At 37.6% G+C, this 27127-nt stretch overlaps 1 protein-coding gene across 1 annotated transcript in view; it reads right to left on the minus strand.

The window, feature by feature from the left end:
- Positions 1-25334, minus strand: part of GADL1 (glutamate decarboxylase like 1) — a gene marked incomplete at its 5' end in the record, with an annotated part of 71261 nt that extends 45927 nt beyond the window's left edge. The window contains 11 exons of the mRNA XM_082755343.1: positions 2715-2796; positions 3044-3108; positions 8704-8820; positions 12198-12252; positions 12366-12445; positions 18216-18331; positions 19729-19835; positions 20532-20622; positions 22341-22467; positions 22610-22782; positions 25199-25334. Coding sequence (XP_082611469.1) covers positions 2715-2796; positions 3044-3108; positions 8704-8820; positions 12198-12252; positions 12366-12445; positions 18216-18331; positions 19729-19835; positions 20532-20622; positions 22341-22467; positions 22610-22782; positions 25199-25334 — 1149 coding nt within the window. The remainder of the gene's footprint in view (positions 1-2714; positions 2797-3043; positions 3109-8703; positions 8821-12197; positions 12253-12365; positions 12446-18215; positions 18332-19728; positions 19836-20531; positions 20623-22340; positions 22468-22609; positions 22783-25198) is intronic.
- Between the last annotated feature and the right edge of the window lie 1793 nt (positions 25335-27127).

Genomic DNA, 27127 nt, shown 5'->3' on the forward strand with positions numbered 1-27127 from the left:
AGAACTGATTACTAATTACCTAACCTAGTGCTGCACTTAAAGATCTGAAGAATCACAGAACTTTGGCATTTGTGATAAATATTAGTTCCCCGTGTGAATGGTGACAGTAATCATGTTTACACAGACTACAGAAGAAACAAATTGGAATAGGTCTGGTTTTAAAAGAAAATGCACAACCTAAAACTGATTCATAGCATTTTAAGAACATTCAAGAACAAAGTTCACTTACTAAAGTTTTGAGAATATCAGTCCCCGTAGCTGTGTGTTTAAACTGTCACTGCAATTCACATCAGAGCAATACAGGTATGTTCTGAGTAAGTCTCTCATCACAAAAGTGATGAAAGTTATTCAGTGCATGGCAGTGAAGAAGGGATAGCTGTGCATTTCTTGAGTGATTTAAGCACTGAAAAGCCATTGTCATTGATCTGAGCTTTTTCAGAGGATTAACCAATCTCTCTTTTCCTTTGGTGAAAACACTTCTCCCTTCTAATCAAGTCAAACACATATTTCTCTCTTCTATCTCTAACTTCTTCGGAAACCACTCCTATTTACTTTCATCGAGGTGAGAAGATTGCCTCTTATCAGCATTTCTCTGCAGTTTAAATATTTTCCTATATAGATTTTCAAAATAGGAGATAAACACAGTATTTCATTCTAAAAATCTAGCTGCAATCTAGCCTTAAGACTATTGGCATTGCCAAACCAAATGGCTTCACCCTGCAGAAGGACCTGGGTAGGTTGGATTGATGGGCAGAGGCCAATGGGATGAGGTTCAACAAGGCTAAGTGCCGGGTCCTGCACTTTGACCACAACAACTCCATGCAGCGCTACAGGCTTGGGGCAGAGTGGCTGGAAAGCTGTGCAGAGGAGGAGGAGGAGGATCTGGGGATGAAAGTAAAGCAAGGTTCTTCCAGTAAAGTGTCATAAATATTCATTTAATTTTTTTTTTTTCCTTAAAGATTTATATTCTACTTTTTTCAAAAAGCTGAAGAAAGTACCTAAGTTTGGACATGTTTCTTTTTGCGTAAGGTCTGCACTGGCACAAACATAAAATGCATAAGTGCCAGTTTTCTAGGAGTTAAACCCTGACTAAAACACCTTCTCCTCCCCATGCAGCAAAGTGTTCTATTTTCTAGAACATATCTCACTGTACAACTGGATCTGATTGTATGAGAGGTGAAAACACAGAAGTATTGCTGACCAACTACCTAAAATTGTTATCTACAAGTATTTCTGGCACAACGTTGCATAGCTGTGATCTGGAAGTGGAATAGGATTGCTCTACCAGCCATCACTCTTCATGGAAGGAGAGCCCGGCAGTTGGAACAATGTTTGTAAAGTGACTCTAAATGCCAAGGCAGCTAGAATATTTCATTCCTCTCTGTTTCTTTCCTCTCTCTTTCGGAGAAGTTTCCAGTATGCAGCAAAAGTAGCCTAATCATTACCTGAGGCTACATCTACATACTGGGCCTAATTAGTTACAAATACAGCACTGAATTCTTCCCAAGCCTGCAATTTAGAGACTACATTAACCTTAGTCAATAACTTCATTCTGCTTGTTTTTCATCCTGAAATAAAGGTAAAATGATGGACAGGTAGTTCTGGAATCTGTAATCCTCTTTAATCCCACAGACTCTAGTCTAAGGAAACGAGGAAGCATACTTCTCCTTGCTACCCTGCCACATCTCACCCATGATTTGGAGTGATCTGCTCCAAGGGAGCACTGATTAGCATCTATGCTCTTCAGTCCTCATTAGTTCTTACTACCAGGAGTTAGTAAGCAGCTACATGGACAGCTAACCACTAGCAGCTGAATGGAATCCATCAGCTGCTTTGACAGAGACTTATAAAAGTGATTTACAAGCCATGGCCACAAAACAGTGATGCAAACCTCAGGGACTCCATATCCTCACAATGTTCAGTCATTGATGAACGTAGATAAAACTTATCCCGATGCTAGAGAATGGACATAAGCTTTTGCAGTGCTGAGTCTGCAATGGTGCTTCAAATAATTAGGCTCTTACTAGTTTCTTTATTAAGGTAGAAGAATTCCATAAAGATATAAACAGGGACTTCAATCACATTGCAGACTAAAGTGTCTTTTGTGCCACTTGACATCAGAGCTTTGTTGTTTATTTGCTAGATTTTTTTCACTATGCATGTTTTTTGGAAAGTCCCAGTCATCCTAGTAATGAAGAAAAAAATGAGCACAGCAAGGAAAGAAGGCTCTGCATCTTTGGCTGCATGCACTTCAACTCCTTTCTCACCCTGGTACACCCATGCAAGGTGATACAGAGAGTAGCTCTGTCTACATGGCATTCTTTAAACAGAGATGCAGTGCTGTTGCAGTCCTAGTGGATGATAGCTGTTCTGGTGACTTTGATGAGCTTAGTGTTTAAACTGCTAGAGACACAGGTGACAAAATACTCAATTCTGAATATAAATGCACAGAAGCAAACTAGAAAGGGCACCAGCTGCATTTGAACATTGATGAGTATAGTGACTTGGATCAGCTTGGCCCTTCTCTTAGTCACCCTTTACTAATTTCTTGGTGAAATTCAAAACAGTGTCATACAGCTTTTGCACCACAGTGTAGTAAAACTGACTCAGCTGTTTTCTTATCTCCACTTCCTCATTGCAGCAATGACAGTCTACTGCATTAAAAAATTAGGAAAAAAAAAAACAAAAACAAAAACAAAAACGGAAGGACTTACAGAGTTGTCTTTCACCAGAAGAGCACAGCACTGGATTCCAGCCAACAGCATTTTATGGGGATTCCAAGCAACAGAATCAGCCCTGCAAAATTCATAAAAGGAGATAGGGGAGAAGGCATAGGAATTGCACCTATAATCACTGGTACGAGAGGCAAAAATGCCCAAATGCAACCCAAGCAGATAAATCAGTTTTTCCAATTTTTCCGCATACCCATAGTTTTAGCAATCCCTCCAGTTAATGACAATACGCATTCTGAAAAATACAGCTCTCATGGAGGCTTGTCTATCTCAATCCCTGTAAGTGTGCCCATAAACTAAAACTGACTTACCTGTGGATGCCACGAAGAAGTCTGCAATGCTTCCTTGATATCAAAGCTGAGCCACCCCAAGAAGCCTATTGGAAAAATTACAAAGCCAAGACAATGTTATTTGTATAAAGTTCTTGGTGCTCTCTGATAATGCTTCAATCAAGGATTACTGACAATGTTTTTATCTTATTTGAAATTTAGTTTATTACATGGTTAGTGGACTAAATTTTGCTTTTAGCAGCAGCTACAAACAAAGGTGGTTGCCTGAGACTACGCCTAAAATAGAGGAACCAAGGGTTTGTGCCATTATGTGAACCACAAGCTATGTTTTCACTTCTGTGTAAGCAACAGCATGAATTGAAGGGCTTCTGCATAACCAGGACATAGGAGGTGGTTCTGTTCCTCCAGCCTAAACCTAAGCAATGACAGTCAAAAGACCCATTTTGTACACATTCCTCCTCCTAGCTTTTTCCTTTGTGAGAGTTTCTCACAAAGGAAGAGAGAATGATAATCTCTGCCAATTGCAAAGCCCGGGCTCAAATACTCAGTGGAGTTTTGATACAAAAAGTGAAGTCAGTGAGTAGGTAATAGCAGCATTTCTGTGACCAGCAATCTCACTGATGTTAAAATGGTGTAGCATTCACCACATCGATCTCAGGTCATCTAAGAACTAGCTGTGTGGCCTAAGCATCAGTGAGGCATTCTCTGTAGTGAGTAGCTCTCCACTGACATTCTTTATCAAGTGTCCTCTTATCTATTTTAGATACCTGTCTTTGAGTGACACCTTCGCAGATGTCTCTCTCCATGCACTACAAAAGGAGCTCAGACAATAAGCATAAATTACACAAGTTTGACTTCTGGCCGCCTTAAGTTAGGGAAGGTGACTTGTCTATGAATTCAGCAAGGACCAGACATCACCCACTAGCTGCAGTAAATCTTCATTTCTCAAGCAACATTTATCCATGGGGTCAGGGTGGTGCGGTGAGAGCACACAACAAAAAACAGAATGCATGTCATATATTGCATTTGAGAAAATATTATTAAATATGAAAAAAGGGATTTCAGCATTCATACAGACAGAATCCACAAAAGAAAGTTCCCTGTGAAATGAGCAAGGCTCCTCAGAGATGCAGAAGAGGCATCAGTCCAAAAAACACCCGGACTCAGCATATCATAAAAAAAAGATTCATATATTTTGGATTACTGAGGAAGAAAACACTGCTGTGAAGATTCCTGATCTAAATATAATGCGGTCATACTTGCTCGCCTTTAGGTGCTCTGTTTGTTGGTTGTTTTTTTGTTTTTGGTTTGGTTTGGTTTTTGGGGCGGGGGTGCTTGGGGGGGAGTTGCTTTTGGTTTTTGCTTGAAAACAATCAAAACAGCTGTGAGAGCTGATCTATGAATTAAGCATCAGTTTTTGCTTTATAGGTCATATATTAGGGAAAAAATCTGCTGTTTCTGGGAGACAGGAATAGTAAAAGCTCATGAGGGAAATGAACGGTTAAAAACTTGTCCTAACACTTATCATTCTCATTAATGCAAAACACAAACACCACATCATATTTTATGTTGTCATGCTCACAACATTCGTGCTGAGAAAAAGGCTGCTGCTCAATCTACTTTTGGAACCTAAGAAAGGAAATTATTTGCCTCAAATTTCACAGTAAACCAGTGACAGAACCATGATGTCAAACTGGGTTCCCGAGCTAGCCCAAACTAGCCATGTTACTGAAGGATGATCAACTCTTTATAGCTAGATTTTGCTCTTCTCTTTCTGCAATACAGTCAAAGTAGTCATTAAATTATTCCCCAATTTTTACAATTCATAAGCAATGCACTGGCAGACAATAAATCTTTTAAAAATTTGCATCCAAAGCTGTTGGTATTTGGAATAATTGACATTTTCACACCATTCTGAAAAAAATAGGACTAGGAAGGCACTCAAGTGTTCATCTCACCTGTGTGCCACCCCCAAAGGCAGGATCAGCCATACCTATGGCATTCCTGTCAAACATTTGTAGAGATTATTAACCAACGAACATACCCATTTTGGGATTAATATCAGAGTGAAAGATAAGGTGAAACTGCTGCCTACACAACCCAATTGGTACTTCCATCTACCTTCATTTTAAAAACTACTGCTATGTATCTTGAAGAGAGGTATGATAGGTCCAGGCATCTCTACCACCTCCCAGTCTCTCCTGGAGCCACAGTACCACAAGATGAATTTGTGCTCTGTGCTTCTTTACTCAGTTCATAGACTAAGTGCTTAGAGATCCAGGGCTGGCAAAAACCAAATGTGAACGAGAAGGCACCCAAGGATACCGAGAATCACTGGCTTTGTCTGTTTTTAAAGAGCTCTAATGATGGAGGCTGCAAAACTTAGCCACCTAATTTATGTTTAACAATAACAACCCTACAGATTGAAATGTCAGTCCTAGACGGTGTTACCCCTTATATCTGCAGTGGCCATGGAAAACACGTTCTTTTCTTCTTGTAGCAGCTTTTAAAGTATCTGTAGAGTATTGCATATAGTCTCTTTATCTTTTCTAGTTTAAATAACATCACTGCTTTTAATCTTTCTTCATTGGTCATAACTTCTGGATATGATTCCATTTATCTTCACCGCTCTACTCCTTTCTAATCTTTATCCTGTAGGTCCTTAACCTCCTTGATATTCAGCTTTTTATTTGGACACAGTCTGGATAAGGCAGATGAAGCACCAAGCAGAAAGAATTATTTTATGTATCTTTAGTCAAAGAAGCTGTCAAGATGTTTATCCCAACTGCACAGGCTTAAGACTGATGATCTGTGATGCACTGCAAACCCTGTATCTTTTTCTGGGGATCTGCTATCTAGCCAACATTCCCCAGATGTTTGTGCAGCTGATTATTGGAGCTTAAACCTAGAGCACTATCTACATTGAACTACAGCCTGTTTTTTCCACTTTTTTTCTTTAAACTGTCAAGATCTCCATCTTCTAATCCTGTCCTCCCACTAATTCTTGCAGTTCTGTGTCATCTTCATGTTATCTTCAAATTTAGTCAGTGGAATTTTTTTTCATCCAAGTTATTAATGAAAATACTGGGTAACTTCTAACCTAGGATAGACCTCTCCTGATTTCTACTCAAAATATTCTCCACCTTTCAGCAGTGAACCACTAATAACTGCTCTCCGAGTATGATTTTCCAGCCAGGTTTTCACTCACTGCCACTGTTGCAGCTTGGCAGGCTTTCTGATGAGAATTTCCTATGAGTTATTGGCAAGACACAGTAAATGAACTGCTTCTTCTTGCACAAGACTAGCGAAAGAAGGTTTGATTGCCATAACCAATGTATGAATACTATAATGTTCACAAAATATGGTTACTGCACTGGCTGTTGAGTGGCTTGACTGCTGAGATAATTTCATCATATTGGTATTGTCCTGAAACTTTTTCCTTAAGTCCCTTTTTCTCTTCAGTTTTGTCTCCATGTGAGAACTTATCTGCAATTTCTGACTCCAATTAAATTTAACTTCCCGAAACCCACTAATTTTATGTTGATGTTCTCACATTCACCCCTCCTACAAATCATGAGCTTTATCATTTCACACTTAATGAAAAGCCTCCCTAAGGCAACCATATCAATATTTGGTATCAGAAAATATTCTGAAATAAGATACATCAGTGTAAAACTGCAAGTAACATCACAGACTTTCATGTAATAACTGTATAAACTGTTCTCAAGATCATTTGCAGTAGATAATGCTGATTCCCACCAATGCTGGCCCTAAATTACAGCTTTCCCTGTTTTAAAATGATTGTTTTAATAGTACTGTATATTTTTTTTCCTCCTAAGTTACAGCAGGCCCAAAAAGTAGTATACACTGTAAGAATCATTCAGCTGGAAACCAGACCTTTCAGAGGAATGCAGATCCTGGAAAGGTTTCCAACACTATGTTCTTGCTTATAAGGCTAGAAGGAGGTAGGCTTGCTTAAAGGCAAATTAAAAAAAATCTCAAACTCTTCACTATGTTTCTTATACACTATTTCTGATCTCACTGTACTTTTCCTATTATTATTCCAGTAAACCTATTTTTAATGGTGCTGTGAGATAAAAAGGTCACATTATGAATTACAGTCTGCTCATTTTACCATATCACATTTTTATATATACATATGTCTGATATCACTTACACGCAAAGGTTCCAGTCTCTTCCCTATGCCCTGCTCCCATATAAATAGTCAGAAACTTTAAACGAAAATAAAATATCCATGCACTCAACTTTTGACAGTTCAACAGAGGGTGAAAGAAAAAATGGAAAATGCACTGATAGAACTCCTAAGAACCAATCAAGGCTGAGAATTCATTGAGAGGTTCATAACATGAATCCCATCTTAATAGAAAGATTAGTCTTCTAGACCAAAAGCTACCCAATTTATGATTGTACATTTGTTATTCTACCAGCAATCAATTAACATCTGACAGCTACAGTCACTGTGAAAACAGAAAATTAACTTTAAGATATTCACTGACATTTTTACCCTAGCTTAACAGGAGGTAAAGTTGGAAGAAGAAATGTAATTATTTACAAAACACTAGCAACTGCTTATGAAATATAGTTCAGAGTACTGCCCAGGTTCATCCCACCTAACTGAAGTTATTCAGCTGCAGGGAATGGGTTAGGAGACTACACATCATCCTCCTGCTGAACATCTGCTGGGTCATCCTCACCAGCATACAACCACAAGGAAGTTCTGCAGGCACTTTAAATACTAGGGCTGAATTTTGTCGTTTTGCCTCCAAGAAAATGAAATTTTGAATCACACACACAGAAACTTTATTTATTAATGTCTGAGCCATTTTTTATTTGAAATGCACATCCGTGTCTATGTTATTTTTCTTTAAATACTCAACATTAAGCAAATACTTAAAAATTTAAAGCAGGTCTAAAAGTCTCTATTAATGTTGCTTCAGATTCTCTCATTGTTCCATGGATTTTTGCACAGCCATTCTGTGTTTGTGGCATTATCACTATAAAGAGAATCCAGTTTTAGAAAATATGAAGAGACCTACTTTTAGAAAAATACATTTATAGCTAACTCCTCCAGGTAATAAAAGGACTCAGTGATTATTCCAAAAAGGCTCATGAATGGATTTTTAAAGCCAAAGCTAAAATTATAAAGAAATGACTCAATAAAAAAAATTTGAACCATTTAGGAAAACTTCAGGGGACCTACAGAAAACTAACCTGTGAATATGAAACCGAATAATTTATTGTCATTTGAGCCAGAAGCATACCTTCATTTTAACCTGTATGAACCATGCACCGCAATTCTAACATGTCCATTCTCCAATAGACTGTGGAAACAATCTGAAATTCTAGTTGTATATAATCATCCTTGAATCATTTTTGCAGTAGCAAGAAGGAACAGGAAATTGATTTTAAAATCATTTTGAAATATAACCTAACAATGACAAGGAAGTTTTGACTGCTTGTCACAAGCAAATTATTTGCTGGTTTTCAGCTGATGGAACACAGACAAATCAGGAAGTTTTTCTGCTCTCTATGCAAAATGTATATATATATATATTAAAGCCCAGCTTACTACTACACAGAAAAACATTAACAGCCAAAGAAAAATATCAATTATTAAAAAAAAATAAAATTAAAGAAAACTACACAGTATACAAACTCACGTCTACATGAAGCCAGAGGCCATGCTTTTCACAGATATCAGCAATTTCATCCAGAGGATCAAATGCTCCCAGCACTGTTGTGCCTGCAGTAGCACAGACAAGAAATGGTGCTGACCCCTGCAATAGGATTCAAAACAAAAAATTGTCATTCGCACTGCTCATTTCCTCCAGTATATTTGGAGAGCTGAAGTATAACAAGGTCTTGGAAAGTAGGACAGAAATGTGACAGTCTACATTTTAGTTTCCCAGCACTGAGAGCCTCATGTAGAAGTTACTGCATTTAAAAAGTGCTGACTATTTAAAAAAAAAAAAAAAAAAGTATTTCCAGCTAACACCATCACAGGGCAGACTTCACCAGTTTCAGACTGTTTTGACAGATGCTAGTTTTGTCAAGATGAAAGCACTCTAGATATTCAACATCTCTTTGTACACTGATTTTCATTTCTCAGTCTTCCCCATTTTACTACTATATTTTGCTGCCGTTCTGCCAAACACAAATCAAGCTATTAGTTCAGCCAGCAGGCTACCCCTCAGGGACATGACTCACCCCTCTAGGGACTTCACCTGCATTCCCTCTACAATGCCTATGGCTCTTTGCTGAGGGAAAAGGAACCTTCATTTAGGGAACATGACTTGCCTTGGGCAGCACTGGCATACACCACAACTGGGACAGTCATCGCTATCTGACCCAAATGCCTGGTCTACAGCCAAGTGCAATTCTGACTGTTGTCAGGTTGCAGCCTCAGACAATTATCACAAGACATCCATTTTGGCTTTAATGGCTTTGCTCATCGTTTTCCCATTCAACCAATACCAGGTATGCAATAGCAAAGCAGGTCAAATATAGCAGCTTGTACCTACCCTTGCAAATATACGTGCCTGCGTGTACACAGGAGCAGAAACCAAAGTAATGAAAAGAATTGGTGGGGTCTGGAGTGACTTTATGACATTGACAGTGTCAGCCCTAGCAATAACTGACCAATCTCACGTGCTGGTAAACACATGCTGAAGTTACTGTTCTGCTTGTTTCAGCATCTGGCCTGCAGCATAACAATGCTGCTACTGAAGAGGCACTAAAGTTGTTATAAATAGTATAATCTTGGATCCCTGGATTCATTTGCAGTGAATTAAATCTCTCAATATAAATCTCTATGCTGATGTAACGTACTGTAGCTTCACTGAAATCAGACACCAGCTGAAAAATCAAACTCTACATGCAAGTCTTCTATATAGCTTCACTTCTGCTGAAATCTGATCTCCTCTGCTGTCCTCTTTTTTAATTGTTGCTACTTTTAAAATCTACTACAGAGACAGGCAGACTTGATTAACTTCTGCATTCTGACGGTTTTATATTTCTTTAAGAGTGTAGATGGCTGTTAGGATGGTGCATAATTGTAAGGAAATTTTAAAAACAAATCATAAATTACTAAAGCAGTGAAAAGTAGCCTTGGAATAAATTTAAACTCATCTCATACATTCACAAAGGATTACCAGCCTGTAATTCACTGCATGGTCATTCTTACTAAAAACTACAAAAAAAAAAAAAAAAAGTCAATCAAACTTACAAACCAGCCTGAAGCTCAAGTACAAAACACTTTTGAGTGAAGCAAAGACTTATCTGCTACACTTAACAGTTTCTGTTAGTATTCTCACCATTTTTCTCCCACAGCTACATCACAATGACAAAGCTTCCTCAGCTGCCAGAAGGTAACATGACTGAATATGGGGACAAGTCTAGAATCTCTACAAATTCAAAAGATTATTGTTACCATTACACCTTTCTGCAAAGAAGGAAATCATGTTTTTATTCTTTTTGCCAATAAAATTAAATAGATTTTCTTGACCAGATGCTCAAAAAACAAGTCTAAGACTCTTGCTGTTCACAGTCAGTGAACATTTTGTGCTCCTACCACTAGTGAATACTATCATTCTATGGTTCTGCAATTCTACGAATGCATCCTCTGTTGTTTAAGAGTCATTAGAACACACACTGTAATTCACTGAAGTGTCCTTCTGTAAAAAACTTATAAAATAGCACTTTATCAAGGACAGACACAGTTACTGAAGCTCAGGTGAGATGGAAAACTTCCAGGATGCCTTTAACTTCCATTAAAAGGCAAGTGAAATAGTAAGTGTTTCTCAAAGGTAACACTCCTGTAAGTGGAGCATTTTAATACAGAACATTGGTTCTAAATTGCAGAGTACTGTACTGAGGCTGACTTTTTTATTATTAACATAAATGCCAGGCAATCTTTTCTAAATAACAACCAAATTTATTACATCAACAAACAAAAAATCTGTTTTTGCAGAGCACAGATCTCATTCTCCTGCTTGCTTTCTCTTGCTTCATATTTCAGTTCTTTTTTTCCTGTGGATCACTCAGATGAGCAAAGTACAGATTGTCTTTCATGGATAAGGCAAAGTACACAGAGAGGTAAGCAAGATTTTCCTAAGTAATTAGGGACACCATATATCATTAGCTATTATACCTAACATGAAACTCCAAGGGGAGATGGTTGTTTGGCAGAAGATGTGTCTAAGGAACATTTTACTGAAAGCTACTGTGACCGTGCCAGTGCATAACACAACAGCACTGCCATGCCTTTTCTGTCAGCCACAATAGTTTCCAAAGCAGGATTTCATGGTAGTCAATGTCCACACTATGGATGTTGCACTAGCTGATTAGCGTTCCCAGATCATGGACTAAGGGCTAAGCTCTGAATCCTACTGTTGTCATGAACAAACTGGAAATGAGGTGACCCAATCAAGTCAAAAGAAGATGCAATGTGCTTTTTAAGTCACATTTAGTCCCCTAAGTTCTCTAAAGTAAGTTGTATTGACTATATTAAGTTCTATCTTACAGAACGTGGTAATGTAGGTTAATGTTGTCCAAATATACACGAGTACATTTCCAAATGGTGATCTATCACTTTCTGCTTGGTAAAGTCCCTGTGGGAAAAGAGGCAGAATGCAATCTCTACACTTTTCCTGCAGCACCAGAAAGGATGAAATTTAGCATTTTCAGCATGTATGATAGTTTCAGAGACAAAAAGCCTTATCTTATAGCTCTTGCTTACTGCAGAGACTAAAGCAATAGCTTCTGTAATAACAGAAAAACCTACAGTTTTCATTTGCCTTTTAAGGAAAGCAGATACTGCATATATTTCATTTGAAAAGGGATTAAGGGCAAAATAAATCCTAGGTATAGAAGAAATGTGCTAAATACTTCAGAGCAGCATTGTACTCAGGGTTTTCATTAATAGTGAACACCCTGTGGAATTTTACTCTCCAGAACAGCATAACACCTAAGAGCCTTGGCTCGCTCCACAAGTCTGGGGCAGCTGGATTACACCTGTAAGAAAAACACTGGCACATCAACTGTCCTATTTTAAAGAGTTCACTCACTCTTAGTTTTCCTTCCTTTCACTCAGACGCAAGCACACAGTCTGCATGCACTCCTCCTCTCTCCTTCATGCTTTCTCTCCCCCTCTCACCTCTTTCCTGGCCCGCTGGACTTGTTTCTCCAGTTCCTCAGGTATCATCTTACCTCTAAGGGACACAGATGTAAAACTTTTTCAGTTACATTCAAATAGGTTGGTTAGTACAGCACTACTGCATTTTAAAAGACTCAGAGATCACAGCCATGGCTTTTGCTTGCTTACCTTTCATCTGTTTTGATGAAGTAAACATTCTCTGTACCAATACCCAGAAAGGAGGCTGCCTTCTTCATGGAGTAGTGACACTGTAGAAGAAAGAGCATGCAAAAAAAAAAGAGTGAGTAAACAAGTAAAAAGAATGAAAAGTTCCTTAGTATAGGAAACAGCGACACTGAAATTAATTTAATATCAGCATATAACAGTCGTGACAACAGTATAATCTAACACAAAAAGCAAATTGACAAAGCTATGCAGCAAAAAGACATATCATACTTCACAATTAATGACACACTAAAGAGCAGGAAAATAATAGGAAAAAGAAAAAACACAACAACAACGAAAAAAAAGATGTGTGCCATGTTTCAAACACAAACTTAGAAATAAAAAGCTCTATTACATACACATTTTTTAAGCTGATTCTCCATTAGAATGAAAAATAGAAAGTTTGTAATGTCATCAGGAAAGAATTATTAATTGTTTCAGCATGTTTTAATAGAACAGAACTAAAAGTATCAATAGGTATAAAGGGCAAATGCACAAGAAGGAAGGTCCAAAGGCTATTGAACACAACAGCCTAGAGGCAACCTATAGGTCTGAAAGCCCAAAAGCACCACTCCTCGTAAACTGGGATTAATTAAGATGTATATAGAAATGCCTAAATCTTCTACCACTTTATAATTCCAATGTTTTCTATACATTTTCTCAACATCAGCTGTTGGCCACTGCCAGAGACAGGATACCATGCTAAATTGACCTTTGGTCTGATCCAGCAATTCTGGTCTCATAGACTCAAGGAGTTCAAGTCCCAGGACTTACCGATGTTTTTAGAGGTGGTACAGTCAGGACTTCCAAAGCTTTCAAATTCCTATCTCTGAAAAAAGACCTGAAAATCTTGGTGTTTAGACCAAGGTTGTCCACATTAATTTTGATCTTGAAAGCCATTATGAAAGCAAAAAGGCTTTACATGGGACTTAGCACATAAATTAACATGGATTTTGCAAGAAGTTCCAGTTTGAACCTATCTACGTTTCCACTAATTATTATTTCAGCAAAGAATTTTAGCTAGGTCTCACCACAGAAATGTCTGTAAATGAATGCAAATGAGTACAGAAACACACAGTGCACTTCTCACTTTACACTGAATAAAGGGCATTAGTGTATGAAGCCTGTAATGTGACTGTAAAAGATGTCCCTTCACCCGACCAAAGGATGTTAGAAATTGGTTTTTATTCAATCATAAAGAGGTGAAATGTCTCAGGTGAAAAGGATACTTGAGCTCACTGTCCACCCTGTACTTTGTACACTTTTTTTCTGTTAAACTAATAGTCAAGGCTTTATGTTACCATCTTTCCAATGTTCACCATTATAAGCTAGGACCTGCTCTGTTGTGGATACTGTTGTTCCAGCATAAGAGTATTTTGTCTTATTCCAAAATAATAGTATGCTGAACTCACACAGCTTAATCCATCTTCAAGAGTTGCCTGGGAATTCAAAATGCAATAACCTTCTTAATCTGAACTCATTATTAAATATCAAAACTACTCTGAACAACTTGTAGCATGACAAATGCCTACCCACTCATGTCAGTGGAGTCAGTTTTGAGAATATCAGCATCTCATAGGACTATACAGTTCTCTTCTCAGAATAAAGATCATCCATGCCTTGGATTATCACTTCTCAAAAAAAAAAAAAAAATAAAAATAAAAAAAAAATTAACATTATTACTGAAGAGTTAAATAACTCATATTCCAGCAACTGTGAAGATGTCTAGAATTGTTGCTTTTCATACAGGAGGTGAAGCCAGGTGGATAATTAATTCAATTTTCTTCCAGAGAGTTCACATAAATGCAGTTACAGCAGAACATAATTATGAAAAATGTACAACATTTTAATGTGTGGGTATGAATATATTAGGGGTATTAAAGCCTGTCATGCTGATTTTGATGAGACAGATGATCTCAAAGGCCTCTTTTTCTTTTTGACAAAAAGGTTTTCCCCATCATCGCCCACTTTTTAAATACAGGCATGCAAAAATACTACCTGATACTATCTGGTAGTTCTAAGAACTCCTGGTTTTGTAACATGACACATCCACAAAGCTTTTAGGACTCATTTATTTAGACTTTTACAAGAATAACAAGATACATAGGTAGATAATTAGTCATACATTATATCGATAATGGCAACATGACTGTAGTTACATTTTGCTTAGTAGAAGTTTGGAGATGCTTTCAACAACTTAGTGAATAATTTGAAATACAAGTAGCCTCTATCATTGATTTCTGTCCATTTGGTTCAAATGAAAGGTATGAATCACTTGGGATAATATGACTGCTTCACATTCAGAAAGCTGTAGGTCTGCAAAATCAGCATACTAACAAAGAAGCTATCACTAAATCAAGTATTTTAATATAAAAAATTGGATGGGAGAGATAAGAGGCTTGAGCACATCAGAGATTATACCAGAGAGCAGAAGGAAGGAGCAAAATAAAGGGAATACCAAAACAAAACAGGTTGCAAGATACACTGTTTCTCAAATGCTTCTGTTCCTCCTTCTGTCCTACTGAAGACCTGAAAAAATTTGGTAGGTCTACAGTAAGACAGAAAAGGGACAAGACATATTAAAACGTAGACTTGAAATATGCTTCCTTTGATGAATAATCTTTCGGTTTTATTGTTTGAATACATACAAGAATTTCCTTTTTTCACTATCATAACCAGAAGCTATTACACTAAGTTACTCCACGTCATTTAAATATATATACACACACACACCAGAGAACATTTAGCAGCTCTAGTCACAACGTCAACTAGTTCATTTGTTCATAGTGGCCTTTCCAAAGAGAAAGGAATACTCAGATAAAAGATATTATATGTACCTAGATTATATACATAATATCAAGTAATAATTTTTAGTACTATGAGTTCAGATTTCTCTTGCCATGTCTTCTGTGGTTTTGTTTGGACATATTCAATCGGTAGCCATTAGGAGTGAGAAGTGAATGCCTTTAGGCACAAGATCAAACCAAAACAGTGCATTTAAGATGTGCTCCTGTAGTCTTTTAACTACAGCTAGACAGTTTTCTTTTCCTAACGACATTTGCAAAGATAAAGTACTTTGCCACTGTGTTCATTAAAACAGAAGATAGATTTGGATTTTCTTGATTCTGAAGAGTTTCCTAGAAACATGATTGCATAAAGCAATTACAATTTTATGAGACTTTTATTACTCATTTTTGCCTGCTGTAATTTCAACAGGGGACAACATGGTGCGTTAATGTTGTGTTCTCCCACTTTATTACTTTCATGATCAAGTTGCATTGGGGAGGAATTTGGTTTCATTGCATCCAAAAAATTACTCGTATCAGCATGTATGTTTCAACTGTTTACACATACACTTGTACCCTCAAATTGCCTCAAATTTCACAAATTCCTACCTTTCAGATCAATGTAAAAAGTTATTGGGTTAGAAAAAAAGTTGAAATGGAATTCAAATAGTGAAAAATAATCAAAATGTGGGCTCTGTTCTACAACTACAGCTGTGTTCAGGTATTACAGAAACAATGATAATGCCTCAAGAAAGTGGGAATTAATTTGTCTACAGCTAACTCTATCTCAAGAAGAATCACTGTAATTGTCCAGCAAAAGAACGTGGTTACATCATTTGGCCACAATTTTAAGTAGCTTAGCATTTTACTTGTAGGAACGAGGAGCATTTTTGCTGTTGGCCAAACAGAGCTTTTGAGGACCTTTAGTGGGTCACACATTAAAACATACACCTTCAGATTATCCACAAACATGCACAGAATACATAGCCCCAGGTCACATAAAATTAACTCAGTGACAAGTTCATGCATTCCCCTGCTCTACAGCACGGCAACTCTTTCCGTCTGCCAAGTGCCAGACTGGAACTGTGGGACTTGGCAACTCAAGGCAAAAATCATTTCATTTCAACACAGTGTTGAAGCCAAGCCCTGAAATAACATGAGTGTCTTGAGTTGACAGTGTTTTTGTGTTTTAACTCCTTATCAATACTCTCAGGTCATTACAGCCTCATGGCTTCCCCATGCCAACACTATTTGCCTTACCCATTTTTAAAGCTAAATACTGGATGTGACTTTTCCATTTTTTTTAATATATATATATTATTTTTTTATTTTATTTTATTTTTTAATTGCTTGCACAGTGAAAAACAGGTCTATGCCCTCCAGGTACTTCTGAAAACAACAACAAAATGCTAAACAAAAGAAACCTCAAGATAAAAGATAATAACTGAAGAGTGTGTGATATGACCTCTTGTGTACTTTTCAGTGTTGGCCATTTATTAAATATAATCGCAATAATACTACGTATCTGAATTAAGCTAACTTTCAAAAAGTAACATAACTTGGACTCGGTACAGATGAATCTAAAATAAGGATACATGAATACATACATCTCCTCCCTTATAATGAAGAATAAGAGCTAGAGATATTAAACAACAGTCACAATATCTAGCTGCTTAATATGGCAGTTTTATAGCAAATGATTACTGAGTACTAAAGACAACATGGTTTTGTGAATCAAGCAAAGTATAATAGATGAAGACCATTGTCTCACAAGTAATTTAACAATTTATTTTTTCTGGTTAATTTTGTGTTTTACGGTTTTCATCTTTCTGGTAAAGCAAAAATACCAAAGTAAATTCAATTTGTTTGTTTTTGTGTAAGAGCATACTTTTATTTAAAATTTTCAATTAAATCAAATGTTAGTTTATGATGAAAATTCTCCATGCTTCATTTCAGAAGCATTAAAATAAAGGGTTTCAACCTCATTTTTTCCTCCTGAGCTATTCTGAAGATGAAATGTGATGAATTAAGCATGAACTGGCATGTCATTTTCATATACATGTTTTTCAGAAAGAAAAATATTGACATAAAAATACAACTTTAGGACATTTGGATTCAGTTTCAGAATATACATGTTGTCTTGGGCAACTTACACAATGCTTGTGTCCCTCAGGCCTCTTCAATATAAGCATCTCTTGCCTACTTACCCTGCAAACTGTTTTTGCATAAAAAACTTAAGAGCTAAAATTATGTCGCTAACTATATACTTCCTAATACAATGAAGTCCTCACTGCCACTGGGAATTTTGAACAGTGGAGTCTGTAATAATACTTCTGCACTAATCCAATGATAAAATTTGAGGGACAGGTGGGAGAAAAGAGCCTCTAAAAAAAATAAATTTGCTTCAGAATAAATGTATGAATGTAACTCTATTTCCCAAGGACAGATATTACTCAAAACCCTTTAGACTTGCCACATTTTTCCATTATTTAAAAAAGAGCTGTCTAAAGATCCAGCAGGTTTTGCCAAAATACTTCATGGTAGGTTTGGATTTCTACAACAGAGAATCTGTGTTCAGATACAGGGTATAGTGGGAGCTGCAGAGAGCCATTTCACAGGTCCATGAGTGCTCAGCTCAGTACAAATTAAACTTGCAAGAAAAAGCTTTGACATTTGAAACCTACACATGGTTCCTGCCAGACTTTATGCTGTGGGAAATCAAAAGCTGCAGACCTCTATAACATCCCACATGCATTCATCTTCAGGTTTGCCCCAGATACAACCTTTTCTTTTATCAGCTGTTCCCAAGAACGCAAGCATCTGTTGTTGTGGTCTAACAAGAGAGCTTCTGCAGGGAAATTTGTCATCCAACTTCTCCATATAGCTTTGATATTTCATATCATTCACTGATGACAAACTCATTGCACCAGGGCTCCATCAGATAGGCAAATATAATTTTGCAGCCATTGAAAAATAAAGTTCATTGTTAGAAGCTCTAAAATGAATACAAAAGCTTTTTTGTTTTTACCTCTTCTGAAGTGAACAGGACTAGTCTTGGCAAACCTGAAAGCCCTTTTTCTTTTATCTCAGGACAAAACTTGTATCTTGCCAAATTCATAGCATACATATTAGAAACAGAGCCACCTGCCGAAAGAGAAATACATTTATCATATTAACCATAATTCTAGCACATTTCTGGTGTCTGAGTACTTGACATATTAGTATGCACCCATAATAACTTAATTCCTCCCCAAAAACCTGCAGATATAAGAACTGTGGGCTCTTCAGCATGAATGGAAACAGCTGGTTTGAATACTTCTTGGAGGTATTTCCTAAAGAAGTAAGGATTAAAGTAGTAAGAAGTAAGAGCAGCCCTCCCTGGCAGAGAATACCCTGCAACAGGGTCTTCTGATAGACACCAAAGCAGCACCAGCACAGCTGCCTATACTGAGCTCAACTGTGGCTGTACCTAACAGAGTCTAGATCTCTCAGGCAGCCAGAGTATTATGAGAAGAAAATTGAGAAAAAAAAATTAGAAAATCCATAGGGAGTCAGATCTGAAAGGTCTGCAAGGTATGATTTGGACAGGTTTTATTTACTTAAAAGAAAAAGAAAACAAAATAAGAAAAACCTTACATAAAATTAGCATTAAAAAGTACAATTTGTTTAGCTATTGGCAGTATCTTGTTAAGTTTGAATTAAGCACTTCTGCATTTAAAGCAAGGATTCTACTGAAAGTACACATCAAATCTGACATAAAAAATCCATATTAATATTTTTTTTCCACAGATGTTCCAGGGGATTCCATTTTATTTATTTTTCTACCACTTGCATGTCGGACTGAATTCCTGGCCTTGTTTTGTGTTTTTTTGTTTTTTTTAAGGGTTGGCACTAAGTTCATTTCCTCATTTAATTTATTTTCCCATCCCCAACTTAGATATGAAAGCTTCACATCCAACATAACTTAGAATAATATCATTACACTTAATTATTTCCAGGTACGGGATTGGAATGCTGCTTTTCAGAACATTTGAAAACTGTGGCCAATCAAGAAGCTTAAGAAATATTTGTTTGACTGGTCTATTTGTAACATTTCAAAAAAACTAACAAAACTCAAAGAAATCAAACTCATGACAAACCCACTAAAACAAACTCTGGCTCCCACATGTGATACCCAGGATACACACTTCAGTGCCTCTAGGCACCACTGCTTGGTGTCTAGCAACTACATCAGCTCCGTCTGTCAACCAGTGACTCAGTCCAATAAAGCTGTTGGTATTGTTGTTATGAAGTTCAGGAAGGGCTTCAGTTGCAAGCAATTTATTTCCACACAATTATATTTAGAACAGTTTTCATTCAGATGCTGATCGGATTCACATTCTATTAGAAATACCTAAAACAAGCCTGGATGTCATAGTTTTATCTGTGCATCACTGGATTTTGCATGCGTTTTCAAATGGCCTACACAAATCAAATGTCCACTGAATTACTATATTAGATGGTTTATCATTACTCATCCTGAAAATATGTATTGTTCTTACCTGGATTAAATATGCCATCACCTTCTTCCCAGCCTATGAACTCAATCATTTTCTTGATGACTGTCTCTTCCACTAACAGAAACACAGGGGATACTTCATATGTATATCTGAACAAAAATAAAAGCATAATGATTGGTGTTAAGATTACACAACTCATGCTACAGAATCTTGCGAAAATTAGAGGTTTCTTTATTAAAAGCAGACCACCATCAGCAGTAAAACTCTAAACTAAAAACACCATGGATCTGACACAGAAGAGCAATTGTTTAGTTCCTGACAGCATCACATTGACAGTTCCACTCTCAAAGTAATACATCTGAGTTTGATTTTAACATAGGTCACAATGCTTAAGCTTCAGCTATAATGATCTATTGCAAGCAGCAATCACATTTTTGTTTAGGCTTTATATCTGCAAGTAAATAGTAGACAGGTAATCATTTGCATTCAGCTCTGTGCAGTGTGCTTCAAAGGAAGCAAACAACTGAGTAAGTTTGATTAATTCATTTTTATATTTTTTATGCACTAAGTAAGAAAAAAGTCTAGGTTTAAAAGTGTTGGAAAAAAGACCTCTCTTCTTATGCCCCAATTCACAAACTAGGAAAATCATCAGCTTAGCCAACTTTCCGCTGAGCTATTCAGCCAATCCAGACTGTATTCTTTCCCAAATTCCTGCACAATTCCTACCTTCTCCTCTATAACACTGAAAAACACAGAAAACAGAAAATGACTGGGGGAAGGGAGGAAGCTGTTACTTCAAAAAGCATGCTAGATTCATCATTAAGAGTACAAAAAACTACACTTACACACTTGGGTTCAATGCTTCGGTAATGAAACGAGCCACTAATGAGTAATAATCTATTCCAGCATACAGCTGATTGAAAAATCTTGGATGACCTGAAAATATAGATGAAAAGCAAGCAATGACAGAATGTACATGAAAAGAGAATATATCACAGGCTCTCTCAACTGAATGCCGATCACTGCAAACCACAATTCGTTCAGTATTTTTTTTCAATTCTCTCAGTATTTTATGGACATACTGTCCTTTCTTCAGGAGAGACAAACCTTTGAAAGTAAAAGTCACAAGCCTTTTCAGGTCTCAAAACAAGGTTTGAAAGACGTAAATAGAGCGCAGAATGAATGTGGGTTATTCACAAGTTTTACAAATCAAAAAAGAAGTGACTGACAACAGAGTATGCACGGTGGCCTTTAACAGCAGTCTCTAGAGGCTGTGATGGACATTCAGAGACGTTTTGCTCAGCAGTAGAATATGGGAGCCTGCCAATCCCAGGCAGCTGTGCCTGTGCTCCCACCAGAGACTCAGTGTTGGTATAGGGAGGCAGTGTAACAGTCTGGAAAAGCTTGCTGCAGACTTAGAATGAGAAGCTGAGAGGAATTGTTTACCTGCCTCAAAACACTGAGATATAACTAAATTATGAGAAAAATCTACATTATTGCTGACTATACTAGCAAGTCAGTTCGGCAATGGAGTCACCATCTAAATTTTAATCCACTGCATAGTACTCCTACATGCAAAGTCAGATAAACTGTATGGCTCTATGCATATTAGAGCTGAGACTTCAATAAATGTTTATACTTAGATTAAAAACTATTTGCACAGCAAATTTTTCATATTTAATATTCTTTCCAAAGTGACAGTGCAACAAATGGAAATTTGAAGTCAATTTACAAAAGTGAGATAAACAGAATGTCTTCCATTAATTCAGTAATGATATCTGCATATTATTAGTGCACTGTCCCTTTAGATCAGTATTAGTACTTTTCTATGGTTTTCAAAGGCATAGGTTCACCTTCAAAATTATTTTATGGTTTTACTTACTGTAGCAACAGTGACTGTAGCAGGGAACGTGCCCTGGAAATGCACAGCTATTATATCACATGTCCTTCTCACTTTCCAATATACGCCCTAAGCTGTGTCGCATCTGAAATCCTGAGCTTCTGATATAGCACACTACTTCCTGAACAGATGTTATTCATCCCTCTTTTGCTAAGATTGAATTGTACTTCACATGTTGCCGAATGGTTAGCTGTAGAGAACTAATCTTGCAGAGATGTCATGTACTGTCTCTAAAACACTGCAGGCTCTTCTTCTCACAGAGTCTGGAACAGGAATTACTGCCTATCAGCAAATTAACATCCTATAAGACTATTGCTCCATAGAAAGCAGTAGTAAATGCAGGATAATCATCACTAAGAGTGCATCCTTATTTGTACAAAGGTGACTCCACTCATGAAATTACATACAAAGGTTTTTCTCTTATCTACTTTGTTAGACTGTTATATCATACCTGTCTAGGCAATTTTCACAAGACTTCAAAAGGACAGAATCTACCATGAACAACAACGGCATTACAGGAATTAGCTTTTGATTAGCTTCCTTTGATTATACCTTTTAGTAAATCATAGACACCTATGGTGACTAGCATTCAGTCAAACGACTGAAACCCAACCAAATATTTGCATGCTTGTAGAGGCAAGTAGAAAGCAAACATTTAAACCCCTGTTTTTTCTGGAAGATAACAGAACTTTATGAGCATTATCCTAGGTTAGCATACAACAAAATTAGACAACACTAGAAATTGCATTCCTACTGGTTTTGACGCTGTATTGTATAACATCCTGGCAGAGTTGCAAGAGTTTCTGATGAGATTCTCCAGTGTCTCTCATTTCCAGATCAAGAATCTTCTTCAGTGTTTCCGGGGCCCGCCATTCACAAACCTAATGATAGGTAGGAGGGAGACACCAGCAGTGAACAGGTTAGCTAAAAGGAAGTCATAAAGGTACCAGGTAAGCACCATGTTCAGCACTGTTTTCCAGAACTGCCCATTGGAGTGCAGCATGCCACCAGATAGTGCTTTACCTTTTCTGTGACATCATTAGCTTTCTGGATCACTTCTTCCATGATAATCTTACAGGCCTCTTCCACAAACTTCTCTCCTGCTTTTGAGTCCATTATTGGACCATTTAGGATGACCCCATCCACCAAGACAGCATTCTTTTTCTTCTGGAGCATATCCTGTTTGCAAATATCAACTGTAAGACAAAAAGCTCTGCGTTAGACAAGGCCTGGGCAACTAAATCATAAAGTACTAAATATTTGTTCATTGCTGATCATTCAGTGAATGTAAGGAAAAGAACACATGGCCTTTCCACATGTACAAAAATCCTAGATTTTGGTGGAAAAATCTTTGGAAACATCACAAGCAAATTGCCTGTATTACTTGACACCTAGACTAGTACTACATACCATATAGCTGGCTATTACTGTGTATCTGCTGCTTTCTCTAGCATATGAAAGCATGCAAGGCACTTTCAAACCTGGGAAGAAAATGCAGTTCTGGCTTAGAACATGATACAGCTGGATAAACAGAAATGAAGTGAGATAATAAGCACTTTCCTCAGCTGAAAACATCTCTCTGCACATCAGCCCTCGAGCTCCCCCTTTCTTACATGATGTAACTTCCCACATCTTTCTGCTCACCCTTCCCACCAGCCAGTTCTATCGCAGAGTCCTCTATGTCTTTTGCAAAGCTTCATTGACCCCACCTCCACAAAGAGAAAACCTTTTGAGATTCCTATCACTATCACATAGCTGCTCTTCTCTTTTCTGTCCTTACCCTATTAAGTGACCTGAGCCACCTGTTAACTTGCTGTATTATCCTGTGTATTCACTTCTCCACTGGTGATCACATCCCTCACCTTTATCCATGAGATGTACTATCCTGATGTGTTGCATAAACACATGGCTACTCCCTCCTTTACGTTACTTCTGAAAGCACATCCAGGATGCTTATACAACACTGGACAACAGAGGCAACTGCGTATCTATTTCATGTATTGATTGCATATGCTGAGATCAGGACTCCAGCTTTAATCAACGTGAGGATAAAGACGAAAGTGAGACATTAGGAGATACCAAGAGAACAGACATTTGAAACAGTATAGCGCTGAAAGAGAAGCGGTAACTACCACATCTGAATTACCTGGGTTACAGACAGCATCTGTATGAGCTTGCCATAGAATAGCTACCATCTGTGTAGCCAGGCAGCACTGCCTTGGAGGGTCTTTTTGAGCCAAAGCTCCAGTGAAGATGTTGGATGGGTAAGGATGTATGTAGGAGAAAATTCTATGCCCAAAACAACTTTACCATCTGCTTTGCTTTTTCCTCCAGTTGCAAAGCACAGATGAAAGGGAGCTTTTTCACAGGTCTAAACAAACAATCGAGTTTCCAGAAGATTGCAAGACAGTCTGACACTCATCATGCTCATCATAATTACAGTTTCTCATCTCCAGGATATAGAAGAACAATGTTTCTTGTCTGGAAAAGTGAAGATCTTCGGAGTCCATTGGCTGAAAGAAACCCTGTTAATCCCATGGTAACTCAGAGTAGCTATTCAGTTTACTTTCACTTGTTAGGACGGATATTACAAATGAAATTCTAGCATAGGATGATGAATGATACACCAAGCCTCTGCATTTCCAAAATTGCTTCTATTTTTGATCCAAAGGAGAAATATTTTGATGAACAGAACTTTTGTATATTACTGTAGAAGAGGCATATATGTTCTTGTGGGACAGATACAGAACTAGCAGGTAAACAACATTCCATCTTCATCAAGCAAAGAGGGAAAATCCTCTACATCAGAAAGCTCAGTTCTGAACATCATGATTCCTAGCATACCACAGCAGGGGCATCGTATAGAAATTGCAGCTTTAAAGTCTTAGAGGTCCCTCTCTGAGAAGACAAGCTAGTAGGCCAACTTTACAAGACCTAAAACATCGTGTATTAAGGAATGGGAAGAGACCAGGTCTTTGGGCAGGCAGAATAGGAACTATTTTTGGATTAAAAGTCAAATCTTTTATGTATAAACAGCTTCATAAAGTACTAACCAGAGCTTAATATAAACACAGAAAAACTCAGTCTTACCATCTGGAGATCACAGAAGCATTTAGGTTGGAAAAAACCTCCAAGATCATCAAGTTCAACCATCAAGCTGCCCTACCAATTCCCATCACTAAACTATGTCCCTTCATATCACATCCAGAAGTATCTTAAATATCTTCAGGGACAAGGATCCCATCACTTCCCTGGGCAGTCCACTCTAATGGCTGACCACCCTTTCCATGAAGAAATTATTCCCCATGTCCAGTGTAAACCTTCCCTGGTGCAACTTGAGACTGCTTCCCCATGTTTTATCACTGGTCACCTGAGACAAGAGCTTGACACCCTCCTTGCTGCAGCCTAGTTGTACAGAGTGATGAGATCTCCCTTCAGCCTCCTCTTCTCCAGACTACACAACTCCAGTTCCCTCAGCCACTCCTCATAATGCTTGGTTTTTAGTCCCTGCACCAGCTTCACTGCTCTTTTCTGCACACACTCAAACAACTCGATACCTTTCTTATAGTGAGGGGCCCAAAACCGAACACATTACTGGAGGTGCAATCTCACCAGCACTGCCTACCAAGGGATGATCACTTCCCTGGTCCTGCTGACTATGCAATTTCTGATGCAGGGCAGGATGCCTTTGGTCTTTTTGGCCACTCAGGCACACTGCTGGCTCATGTTCAGATGCTACCATCTCCATGTATGTCAATGGTGCTTTGTTTCTATGAAAAAGAGGATAAGATTTGAAAAATACTATATGGGAGATTATAATCTCTTGCAGAGCACAGATACTAGTACTAACTTTTTTCTTTTTTTCCTCCAGAAATCTCCCAAAGATGTTGGAGCAAGAGAGCTTACTAACTCCTCTTTTTCCTCTGCTGCACTCTCCAGTCTCTGCTAAAATCAGAGCTATGTAAAGGCTTTTCTTTGGTAACTCCATCAGCACCAGTTTTGACATGTTTGCATAGCAAGCAGTTACCAGTGCTTCCATGACTTTTCATAGAATTCCTCTAAGATCATTGCAAAGGAAACACTGAACTTAAGGTTGCTTTTTTTCCTGCCAGGTCTTTAGGATGATGGGTCTAACAACAGCTCTGTATGTTAAGCAAATCTATTAACCTTTACACACAGTTTTACAGTCTCCAGAGGATACTCTGTGGAGCCTCAGGAGGAAGACATCCTCTGGGAAATGGGTGACAGCCCACTCCTAACTCCCAAAGCATCTGTGTTGGACCTCAGACACAGTCTTTGAAAGAGAAATGCAAAGCAGAGGGGTCAGAAGAAAGGGAGGGAAAAGAGCCTTGATTTCAACAGCAATTTACCTGTGTAAGGCTCTAGTAAAGAGCTGGGGACTTAGCCCACATTACAGTACATGAAATAATACACCTTGCAGCTACTAAACAAAAAATAGTGAGAAAATGGTAATCACCATTTCAGTCTGAATTTGCTGAGTTAATTCCACCCCACAACATAGTATAAGGTTATTAATGGAAAATAATAGAAACAACTGTTTCACAAATCAGCAGCTAAATTGGGTGCAAGCATAAACATTTTCTGAGCTAAAGGTATTCAGGTTCTGCAAACTACTGTTGGATAAATATACTCATGATTTTACTGCAAATCCTATGATACTTAATCCTCTACTTATAACAGTCTGATTTCCAGAGTTCTAATGAGAATCTTAAACTCCTCTTTGCTCAAAAATGAACTTGTCTCCTCTTAGTTGCAGGAAAGACCTTGAAGAGGCAAACCAAGTGGATGATACAAGTTGAAATTTCCAGAACAGAGCCTATTGTTTAAATTGCTTTTCTTTTTAACCATAATTTTTTAAAAGGATCCCATGACCAATTTATGGTTATCAAGAAACATTCAAGTTTCACTTCTCATGTCACATTACTCAAGTGAAATGACATGCCTTCTCCAAGTACAGCATCCAAACATTCACACTATCTTTCTAAGCTGATAATTTACTGTTTCTTTATCAAATAAGAATAAAATGCTTATAAAAAAAATCAAATATTTTAGTTCATTTGCATATCTTTGTCTCAAACAACACCTTACTGCATTAAGGGAATGCAGCCAGTCATCTGTTCCATGTGGAGCCCATATGTACCTTTTTTTGTTGTTTATGAACAACATGGTATGCAAACAATCTATATTGCTTGTGGCAGCAACAAATATATCTTTTTCATTTAAGATTACAGAAACAGACTCCTAAACAGACTCAGAAAACAGACTTCCAGGAAGTGTATCAAAAGCAATTTCTGCCAAATGGCTCCAGGCTTGGAACAGAACAAAAACTTTACCAAATGGAAGTGTCTTAAATCAGAGATTAAGGATTATTGACTGTTTAAGATATCCTTCTGCAAAAGAGAAGACTTGATCCTGCTCCAATTTAAGGTAATTGGAGATTTAACCACTGGCTTCACCAAAAGCAAAATCAAGCTCATAATTCTGATTTTTCATCCTGAATAAAATATTCTATTACAGAAG

Source organism: Aythya marila (genome assembly GCF_965140915.1).
Source record: "Aythya marila genome assembly, chromosome: 2".
NCBI classification, from domain to species: Eukaryota; Metazoa; Chordata; class Aves; order Anseriformes; family Anatidae; genus Aythya; species Aythya marila.